Here is an 11,335-nt window from a genome sequence, read left to right as displayed (position 1 = left end):
CGATGCTCCCTTGTCCTATAGGCTCGACCTTAACCATTCTCCTTCTGCCTCAGATGCTTCAGGTGCTGAAAGAGAAGCTGTCTTTGCTGTCCGCAGACCACAGGCGCGCCCTTGCCGCTGACATGGATGAAATAATGTATACAACAGCAGGAGACGTTGGCATTTACTATGACGATAGCGGTACGCATCCCTGTCATGGCTCAGGTGGGGTGTCACCTGACGCTGCCACCACTCTGGTTCCTGGCTCCTCTGCGAAGGCCCAGAGCACCCTCCCAGGCCTTTAGACCTCTCTTTTGGCTGAATAGTAGACGTGAGGACCAGGCAGAGTGAACAATAAAAATAGTTCAAACAAACAAGGTGCAGAATTATAACAGTAAGTGGGTGAAAAGAAAAGAAATCAAATGCTCTAACGCGTCTAAATATATACTGTCCCTAGCTCACTATTCCAAGTGGCACTAGACTACTCACCCTTCCCTCAGGATGAGGGTCTCTTCCCCACAGCAGCCTCTGCTGGCCCTGTTCCCTGGGAAGAAGAACAGCTTTTCCTGCTGCACCAGATCTTTTATTCCAAGCCCTCCTCTTTTCCTATTGGTCAATTTTGGCTCCAGAACCTCTCAGGGGCTTCTGGGAGTTGTAGGCCCAGCCTCACCTACTGCTAGCCAGGCTCCCTGGGCCTAGTAGGCCTCTGGTGGCACAGCCCAGATCATGACAATCCCTTTTAAAGCATTCATACGAACAGGAAATAAAAGCTGCCTTCTGCCGAGTCAGGCCATTGGTCTGCCGAGGTCAGTATTGTCTGCTCTGACAGACCATCAGCAGCTCTCCCAGGTCTCAGGCTGAGGCATTTCTTCATACCACCTACTGTCTGGTCATACCACCTACTGCCAGGCATAAAACCTGGAACTTTCTGCATGCAAAGCTGATGCTCTGCCATTGATCCAGAGTCCTGCCCTCTGTGAGCCGTGGCCCCTCCCGCTAAGTCCTTTAGCAGCTGTTGCAGAAAATTCCCGCCGTATCCTTTGCAGCTCAAAGGCTGTTGTGTAGGGAGCTTCAGTGTGTCTTGAAATCCTGTTCGTGCTTCCTAACCTAGTTAGTATATCGTAAGGACATAAGAGAAGCCATGTTGGATCAGGCCAGTGGCCCATCCAGTCCAGCACTCTCTCTGTGTCACACAGTGGCCAAAACCCAGGGGCCATCAGGAGGTCCACCAGCGGGGCCAGAACTCCAGAAGACCTCCCACTCTTGCCCCCCCCAAGCACCAAGAATACAGAGCATCCCTGCCCCAGACAGAGTGTTCCATCTGTACCTTGTGGTTAAGAGCTACTGACGGACTGCCGCTCGCCATACTAACCCTGCCTAGCATTTTTTAGAATCTTTTCTAAAGTGGTAAGGGCAACCTATGGCGGAGATGGGTTTTAAATTTAGCTCCCAGTCTCCTTACTAGGAGCCCAGTCACTTTGACACTCGTTTGGGGAGAGACCGTCGGTTGTCAGTTGAGTGCAGGTTGTGACGGTGTGGATTTTTAAAAAGCCGTGCTGAACATTTGAAGCGGGGAATTATACGTAGTCATTCAGCCTTCACAGCAGCCTAGACCCAACGCCCACAGGTCAGACAGTAACACTACAAATTACGTTTTGGAGCCCATTGTGTGACGTGAAAGCTTGTCAAGAGCTCTAAAGTTCTGCTGGCTTTCTTTTTTTTACGAGCAGCAAAAATGTGGGTGATTATTTTCACAAATCAGACCGTGCAGTCTCATTTCTTCTCCAAAATTATGTGCTGTTCTGTCCGCTCTGCCCAGTCCATGGTTTCAAGCTGTAGAAATCCCTTTCCTGCTCTGCCTCCACTTTCTCCTTCATCTTGTGAACAGGTAGAAAGTTTGTTAGCATCCTGATGCGTTTCTGGTACCTGACCAGCACTGACCTTCCGGACGAAACTCCAGACGGAACCAAAGTCTTCCAGGTGGTTTTTGGCGATGAAACAACCAAGGAGACGAAACGCCTCTTAACAGCAAACTACGAGTAAGCCTGTCTCTAACAGTCTGTAGGGAGAGATCAGGATGGGTCGCTGCGTTAGTCTGTCTGTAGCAGCAGAAAAGAGCACTTTCAATCAAGAGTTGACTTGATTGAATCATACAGGGAAAACAAAGTCCCTACAGAATAAAAGAGCCAGAGTCCAGAAGCACCTTAAGGACTAACAAAATCTGTAGCAGTAGAAAAGAGCCGGAGTCCAGGAGCACCTTAAAGACTAACAAAATTTGTGGCCGGGGAGAAGCTTTCCTGAGTCACTGCTCATTTCATGATTCCTGACAGCTCCTACCCTGCCACAAATTTTGTTAGTCTTTAAGCTACTACTGGACTCTTGCTCTTTTATTCCATAGGGACTTGGTTTTCCCTGTATAACATTCAATCAAGTCAACGCCATGTATCCTGCCGCTCATTTCAGCACAGTTTGAAGCTTTCCTTTGATGGAAGTGGTTCTTCCAGTGGCCGAAGAGCTGTTTCAGGAAGACACTTTAGGCCAGAGGAAGGCATGCCAGTTGGCTAAGCGGAGTGGTAGGATAGTCCCTTACATGTTGATCGGGGACTCTGTTTTGTGAAGAACCCCCTCTGGTGGTTGTAATGGGCCATAGCACCATGCACAAAGAGAGGCACTATTTCCACCCTAGCATTTCCACCCTGTTAGGGAACTGGAATTGGTGTTGAAGTTAACTTCGTCATTGTGGACTTCCCCGCAGCACTGGGAGGTTAGAGGTGGATAGTGGTGGGTAGTGCTGTCAAGTCACAGCCGACTTATGGAGACCCCTTGTGGGGTTCTTGTCAGGTATGGAGATTCAAAAATATCAGAGGTTGATTAAAGCAGCCAGACACATGTGTATTTGTCTATAAAAAGATAACTGTACTCAGATTAGCTAAAGGAATTTGGAGAGCCAGTTTGGTGTAGTGGTTAAGTGTGCAGACTCTAATCTGGGAGAACTGGGTTTGATTCCCCACTCCTCCACCTGCAGCTGCTGGATGACCTTGGGCAAGCCATAGTTCCGTCAAAGCTGTTCTCTCAAGGGCAGTCCTGGAAAGAGCTCTCTCAGCCCTGCCTACCTCACAGGGTGTCTGTTGTGGGGAGGGGAAGGGAAAGGGGTTTGTAAGCCACTCTGAGACTCCAAGTGAAGGGTGGGGTATAAATCCTATCTCCTCGATTATGATTTGGGGGGGAGTGAAGAGGTGGCCCAAATATTTAGGGACCTCTGCGGGATCGTGGACACAGGAACACCTTTTGTGTGACCTCTGCCGTGTTTCTATTTCCCGATGGCACGCATATTCTACCTTTTTTTTTCTTCGAGGAAGCCCACGGCGGCATACTTAGGGTCTCCAGATCATCTTCTGTCCTGGCACTAACCAGATCCGCTTTGCTTCAGCCCAGTTGCTGCGTCATGTGACTTCAGGTCATAGCCTGGGACCTGTTAGGGAATCCGGCTGTACAATACAGGGGTCCCCAAGAAGGGCTCCTTAGCTTTCCCCCTGTGTAGCTCTGATTCATGTATGCAGGAGAGAGAAGTGCCCCTCCCTCTCTTGGGGGAGGAGCTAAATCAGGGGTGGCCAAACTGCGGCTCAGGAGCCACACACGGCTCTTTCACACATATCGTGCGGCTCCCGGCAGGGTGGCTGGGGAAGCGAAGGGGAGGCATGCCTCCCCGATCAGTCTTCCCTTCCCCAGCCAGTGTTCCCCTCCCTGGGTAGGCTTGAAGTGGGGGGGAGCAGAGAAAGAGAGCAATTTTAAATGCATTGGCAAAGCCCCCCACCAGCTGGCTTGGAGAAGGCATTTGTCTCTTTAAATCCCTTCGCCGAGCCAAGCCAGCTGGTGGGGGGGGTGTGCCTTGGAGGACGCATTTAAAGTTAAAGTTGCTTTCTTTCCACATCTCCTTCCCTTCCCCCATCTATCTGCTTTCTTTCCAACCTTCTTTCTCTTTTTCTCTCTCTCTCCCTTCCTTCCTCTCTCTCCCCCTTTCTTCCTTCCCCCTCCCTCCCTCCCCCATCTATTTGTTTTCTTTGTTTCTCTCTCTCCACCTCTTTCATTCGTTCTTTCCACCTCTCTTTCTCTTAGACAAAGAAATGTCATTAGCAGACAGATATCGCTGAACAAAAAACATCATTATCAGTTTTTACCCTCTTTTGTTCTTATTTTGGCAGTCTCATTTACCATTAATAAAAGGCAGATCTGCATATTTTCCAATAAAAACGTGGGTGTGATACCTGTTCATGTCTTGCGGCTCTCAAACATCTGACGTTTATACTGTGTGGCTCTTACGTTAAGCGAGCTTGGCCCCCGAGCTCCATCTACCCTCTTGTCCTGCTGTGCTGGCCAGGGACAGGTCTGTCTTCTTTCTCCAGCAGGCTCACTCACAGCCTCCTGCTCATTTCCCCTCGTTGAATGTGGGAGTCCCAGAGGGTGGCCCTCGGTCTGCAGTAGAACATCCAGGTTCGAGTCCAGTATCACCTTTAAAGACCAGCAAGATTTTGGGGGCATAAGCATTTTAGGGTCAGAGCTCCCTTCATCTGACCAAAGGAGTTTTGTCTCTCGGAAGCTTCTACCCTGCGAGTCTTGTCGCTCCTGGACTCAAGTCTAGCTGAGAATCAAAGGTGCTCTGATCTGGCCCTGACCTGGATAGCCCCGGCAAGCCCGATCTCGTCAGATCTCGGGAACTAAGCGGTCGACTCTGGCGAGTACTTGGATGGGAGACCACCTTGGAATACCAGAGGCAGGAGGGTGGGGGCAGGCTTCATTCAGCCACCTGTCTGAATACCCTCCTGGCCCCCAGTAGGGGTCAGTCACCAGAGGTCGCCATGACTTCCAGGTGCGCGCACACTCGCACATATTAAAAAATCCCCCCCCCCAAAAAAAAAACACCACAAAGCGGTGCTCTGATCTGTATGGGCCAGCTCTGGGATCCGTTTCTTAGGTGTTCTTCTGGTGTGTGGTAAAATCCAGAACCCAGCTTTTTAACGTATGGGTGCTCATGCCAATAAAGTATTCAGATAAATAGTTAGCTTTTGGAGTCCTTGAAACCTTCAGTGCCTTTACTTTTGATATAAATGGTCCCTGCCCTTAGGGGTTAAGCCACTGATTCTAAACCGGCTCTTACATTTTTTAGCTGCTTTGGGTTTAACCGATGAACCAATGTTTTGTCTGTGCCTCCAACATTCCCTCCATTTGCAGCAGTACTAAAAGCTCCATAACGACATTTAAATCATCTTGCTACCTCCACTTATTTCTTTGTGTGTGTTTCCCCCCCCTCTAAGGTTCCGAAGAGAATTTACCCAGGGCGTCAAACCAGACTGGCTGATTACACGGATCGAACACCCGAAGCTTTTAGAGTAAATTCACCGAACGCACGACTTCATGGACAATTATTGATACTTGGGCATATCGATCATCTCAAGATGGGAGTGACGTAGTCTCTCGGGGACTAACTTTGTACTTTTCCAAATACAGTATATTGCTGTGATACATCATAATAAAGTGTTTTCCACCAGACTTGGGAGCGGTACCATGCACGTTTATTCTTGACCTTCCACCGAAGGATTCTTCCAAGACTGGTACAATAGGAAGCACGCTGGGCCTGTTACACTCAGAAGATGGACAGAAATTGGCCGTTAGTAATGGAACAGGTGACAATGTTCACATTGTGAAACGAGTGACTGAAAAATACTTTATAAAAAAAACAAACCGGAAGTGACTTTGCCAAAAGTAATTACAGGCTGTAGTCAAAAGCCAGTTTGGTGTAGTGTTTAGGAGCGCAGACTCTAATCTGGGAGAACTGGGTTTGATTCTCCACTCCTCCACATGCAGCTGTTGGGTGACCTTGGGCAAGCCACAGTTCTCTGAGAGCTGTTCTCTCAGAGCTCTCTCAGCCCCCCCTACCTCACAGGGTGTCTGTAGTGGGGAGAGGAAGGAAGGAGATTGTAAGCCGCTCTGAGTGAAGGACGGGGTATAAATCCAATCTCCTCCTCTTCTTTTAGCCTCCAGCTAGTCTACTGAAGCTTCACCTTTTTCGTATCGGATCTGTACCATTTCCTTGTGAAAGAAAATATATCTTGGTAGGCCAAGTGATTTGGTAACTGATGAGTGATCGTCCTTCACTGTCTCTTCTATGCATGCACAGCAAGCAGTCTTGTCAGATCTCGGAAGCTAAGCAGGGTGGGCCCTGGTCAGTATTTGGATGAGAGACCACCAAGGAAGTCCAGGGTCGCTACGCAGAGGCAGGCAATGGCAAAACCACCTCTGAGCATCTCTTGCCTTGAAAACCCCATGACAGATCACTGTAAGTCAGCTGCAACTTGATGGTGCTTTCTGCCGCCACCACAGAGCCGGTTTGTTGTAGTGGTTAGGAGCAGGGACTCTAATCTGGGAGAACCGGGTTTGATTCCCCACTCCTCCACATGCAGCTGCTGGTGTGACCTTGGGTCAGCCATAAGTTCTCTCAGAGCTGTTCTCTGAAGGGCAGTCCTCAAGTGCCCTCTCAGCCCCACCTACCTCCCAGGGTGTCTGTCCTGGGGAGGGAAAGGGATTGTAAGCTACTCTGAGATTCCTTTGGTAGTTAAGGGCGGGGTATAAATCCCATCTCTTCTTCTTCTTCATAGTTAGTGGTGGTAAATCAAAGGCTGTAAGAAGGAGCTATTGTAGAACAAGTTGGTTCTTCTAACCCAGTACTACTCACCCCAACGGCTGGGAAGTGTATGGCGTCTCAACCCTGGGCCCTTTTCAAGCTCTGCCGCTTTGCCAGAGTGTACCTGTGCAATGTTCCCTCTAAGCTGAGTTAGTGTGAGCTAGGTCACATTTTTTTAGTCTCCGGCTCACCCATTTGTGTCTTAGTTCAGGAAGGATGGCTCCAGAGCAAGCTAATTTATGTAGCGGCCAAATTGCTCACTCACAACTTTAATGCCGGTAGCCCACAAAGGAGAATTTTTGCTCACAAGACTCAACAGCCTAGAGGGAACATTGCCTGTGGGTCCTTCTACATAAAAAGTAGACTTCCTGTGTCTGAGCTAGGAGCGCAGGTGATCTTGCTGTTTCCAAGTGAGCACGCACGCATCAGTTCCTGCACTGGAAACGTTCCTTTTGGAACACATATGGAATAGTGCATTGCGTTTTATTGTTTTTCCTTAAGAATGACTTGCGGGCTGGTCCTGTGTGATTTCGCAGGGTTTAGGAACCCAGAGTCTGCTTGGTTGGGCTGTCGATCCAATTTGGAACGTTGAGTTACAGCTGGATTTTACACCCAACCCAGAAGTGTCATTTATAAGTTGTAGCACTTGGTCCTTTGGTTATTTATTGAAAAAGTAATGGTGTTGCTTATACAGGTCCAGTTGGCTAAGTAAAAAACGAGTAAGAGTCCAGGACCACCTGAAAGACTTCACAAAATTTGTGGCTGGGGAGGAGCTTTCTTGAGTCACGGCTCCCTTCTTCAGATACAGATTGTATCTGACTTTGTTGGTCTAAAAGGTGCCACTGGATTCAAACTTCGTTCTCCTTTATTACACTGTGTGCTAATTTGCTGCTATTCACAGTTCTTAACAATTGCCTTCATTCAATCTTAGCTATATTTACTGCTCACTTATGCATCTTGGCCCTAATTGGCCCTCTCTGGCAACACTTAGCCAGTTTGGTGTCGTGGTTAAGAGTGGTGGACTCTAATCTGGGAGAACCAGGTTTGATTCTCCACTCCTCCACATGCAGCCAGCTGGGTAACCTTGGGTAAGTCACAAGTTCTCTCAGGAGCAGTTCTCAAAAGTCTCAGCTCCACCGATCTCACAGGGTGTCTGTTGGAGGGAGAGGAAAGGAAAGGAGATTGCAAGCTGCTCTGAGACTCTGAGTGAAGGGTGGGGTATAAATCCAACTCCTCCTCCTCCTCCAAGGTTGGTGATTTTTGTTTTGATGTATCTGAAGAAGTGTGCATGCACACAAAAGCTTATACCCGGAATAAAACTTTGTTGGTTTTAAAGGTGCCCCTGGACTCAAGCCTTGTTAGTGCGGCAAAAAGTTTGCCATAATACAATTGGTCACCAGAGGTCAGTGTATACCCATGTAGACAATTGAAAATACTATTACAGATGAAATGTGATTGTATAGATAACTATTGGATTTGACAGTGATAAACTGAAAGTTGGAGAACATTTCCTATGAGGAAAGGCTAAAGGGACGGGGGCTTTTCAATTTAGAAAGAAAGAAGGGGGGGGGGCATGATAGAGATTTATACCATTATGAGTTGGAGCGAGTGGGTGGAGGAAAAGGTTTCTTCTCCCCACAGTTCTTCAGCACAGGGGAACTCAATGAAGGGGATGGGCAACAGATTCAGGACTGGCAAAAGGAAATACTTCTCTGTTCGATGAGGAATTAAATTGTGGAACTGGCTACCAGTGTATGTAGTGATGGTCACAAGCGTGGGTGGCTTTGAAAGGGGATTATACAGATGGATGAAAGATGGGTCCATCAGTGGCTACTAGACATGGTGGTGACTAAAGGGAAACTTCACATTCAAAGGCTGGAAACATCTGAATGCCAGTGGTGGAGGGATGGCCCCTCTTTTGACGCCCAGTTCATTGTCCTTTCAAGATAATTAACCATTGTATGAAACAGGATGCTGATAGACCACTGGTCTGATCCAGCAAGGCTCTTCTTATATTCTTAAACTTTCACTAAACCAGATGGTCACCTCTCTTTAAGGTATTTTTCCTTATTTACTTAATCCCTGTGGACTGGAGTCCAATCTTTTTCCTCCGCAGATACAGATTCTGAGGAAACATCAAACATGTAGTGTGTGGATTCCGCATCTTTCGTACTGCTTTGCTGAAATTTTGAGTACCTTTAAACCATTATTAAAAGGTGAGAATCACATTCTTCTGTAGCCTTAAATGAAAGGCACAGATATCCCCATGTGTATGGAAAGTCCAGTTCTCTTCTATTATTTACTGCCATTCTGGGCTGGGGATTCCAGGAGAAGTCTGCCAAAAACAGAATGCCCCAAACGTCCAGTTCTCTGAGGCTCTTAGATTTGTCTTGGAGGTTTCTGTAGAAAGAATGTGATAAACTGATGTGTCGTTTTCTAAGAAACAGTTTCCTTCTTTTTAATATTCTAATTAGGGCTTTTTAAAAGAAATTCCATGAGTAACAACAAATTACACAATAACATCGCAGGCTATGTTACCATCCTTTAATCTGTACGATTTCAGACCATGTATTCTGCAGTGGCTCAGAGGTTAAGATGCTGAGTTGCAGACCGGAAGGTCGGTAGCTCGGCTGTTTGAGACCCGAGTGCCGCATGACGGAGTGAGCTCCCATCTCTGGCCCCAGCTTCTGCCAGCCTAGCAGTTCAAAAACAAGAACTTGCAAGTAGATAAATAGGTACCGCTTCGGTGGGAAGGTAACAGCATTTCGTGTGCTTCGGCATGACCATGGAGAAGTCTTCGGACAGCGCTGGCTCTTTGGCTTGGAAACAGATGAACACCGCCCCCTAGTGTCAGATTTGACTGGCTTTCGAGCAAGGGAAGCCTTTATCTTTACTATTCTCTCATTCAGGACATTCTTGGCTGCCTCTGGCAGCCCATGATAAGACACTTCTGATTTATTTATTTTTATGTTTTGTCCCTTTCCTTCCACACATTAAGGGAAACCCCTCACTTTCGCTCTTTAGGGGGCAGTTGAAGATGGTTTTATCAAGGACCACATTTGATTAATTTACTAGCAGCCCTAAATTGTGATTTTAAATGTTAGCTTTTTTATGTATTTTTTTTTCCTATATTGTAAGCCACCTTGAAGAAAAGCAGCTAATAAATGTTTGAACTAAACAAACAGGTATCCTTTTCATGCTCACCTACTGTCTCTGACGCTTTTTCTGGAAGGCAGCTCTTCCTTCATAGCTACTCAGTGTGTATTGTCCACTACTTTTATAGATTCAGGTGGGTAGCCCTGTTGACCTGAAGCAGCAGAACAATGGTTGAGTCCAGTGGCACCTCTAAGACCAACACAGTTTAATTCTGGGTAGAAGATTTCGTGTGCATGCACCCTTCTTCAGATACACGAAAACGTAAACCCAGAATTAGACTTCGTTGGTCTTAAAGGTGCCATTGGACTCAAACTTTGTTCCACTACTTTATAGTTGCCTTCCCCGTTTCCTTCTTATTCTCCATCCCAAACACTTCAAAAGTTAGTTTCACCCACTTCTCCCAGGTAGACTACACAGTGCTTTGAAGCAGGGATGCTCAAACATTTGGCAATTTGGTTTATCTGCTGCTTCTGAAACAGAGAGCCAGTTTTTCCTACATCAGTTCAGCCATTTGTGAATCATGAATTTGTTGGAACCTGTTCATTGGGTTACTTTTACCTATTCAAACAGTACCATACATACACTGCAGGTGGCAGCATTTCACTCATGCACTCTCCAGCAAATCCCAGCTGGATTTCTACTTTCCCTCCTCCCCTCTGACACCACTCAGTGGCACAGTAGCATAAACAAACAGCAAACCAGTCTGCCAGCAATGGTAAATGCTATACTTAGGCAGAATCAATTTTGGCTGGCAGTAAGACTCCTGCATGTCAGTTTTGTCAGTACCAGCCCATTGGGGAGTCTTTAGACCAGCAGAATGTCAATTTCAGCCCAATTATATCCTATGGGCATTGAAGTCAATGACAAAAACATAGGGTATATTCTGGGGGCTGGAGGGGAGGTGGTTTGAGGAAGAGGCTCCATACTCGCAGGGTAGTTGCTGGAGCCTCTCCCCAAGATACCCACCATGTTTCAAGAACATTGGACCAGGGGGTCCAATTCTACGGGCCCCCAAACAGGTTGCCCCATCCTCTCCATTGTTCTCTATGAGGGGGGGGGAGTTACTTTCTCCCCATGGTGCTGTTAGTGGCTCTGGGGGGGAGGGGGTTTGAGGGAGAGGCTCCAAATTTTCAGGGTAGCTTCGGGAGCCTCTCCCCACAAAAAAACCCCATGTCCCAAACCAATTGGACCAGTGGGCTCAATTCTATGGGCACCCAAACAGGTTACCCCCCATTACCTCCATTGTTTCCAAAGGAGAAACACAGCCAGCAGCACTTAAGGCAGGCAAGCAGGCAGCACCCAGCAGTCAGACTCTCCCAGAGAATCTCATGGAAAGTGAACAGTCTTGGGAGGTGCTTGTTTGCCATGAGAACAAGTGGCACACTCCAGAACAAGTGGCACTGTGGCAGTGCAAGAATGCCACAGTGCCCACACAGAAACCCCCAAAGACCAACAGGAACAACATTTATACAGGCCCTGCCCTGTGTAAATTGATGGTGCAACCAGAAGTCCAAGGATGTA

The 11,335-nt window shown here is 47.5% G+C and overlaps 1 protein-coding gene across 1 annotated transcript in view; it reads left to right on the top strand.

Moving 5' to 3' along the window:
* The window catches only part of LOC107113373 (chromosome unknown open reading frame, human C2orf47), a 15,227-nt gene extending 9,701 nt beyond the window's left edge, over positions 1 to 5,526 (top strand). Inside the window, exons 4-6 of the mRNA XM_015414698.1 lie at positions 54 to 180; positions 1,868 to 2,018; positions 5,292 to 5,526. Coding sequence (XP_015270184.1) covers positions 54 to 180; positions 1,868 to 2,018; positions 5,292 to 5,370 — 357 coding nt within the window. The 3' untranslated portion in view covers positions 5,371 to 5,526. The remainder of the gene's footprint in view (positions 1 to 53; positions 181 to 1,867; positions 2,019 to 5,291) is intronic.
* Positions 5,527 to 11,335: the final 5,809 nt, after the last annotated feature.

The sequence above is a fragment of the Gekko japonicus genome, unplaced genomic scaffold (genome assembly GCF_001447785.1).
Source record: "Gekko japonicus isolate JY-2015 unplaced genomic scaffold, Gekko_japonicus_V1.1 scaffold1210, whole genome shotgun sequence".
In the NCBI taxonomy this organism is placed as follows: domain Eukaryota; kingdom Metazoa; phylum Chordata; class Lepidosauria; order Squamata; family Gekkonidae; genus Gekko; species Gekko japonicus.
This window is presented reverse-complemented; position numbering and strand designations above follow the sequence as displayed.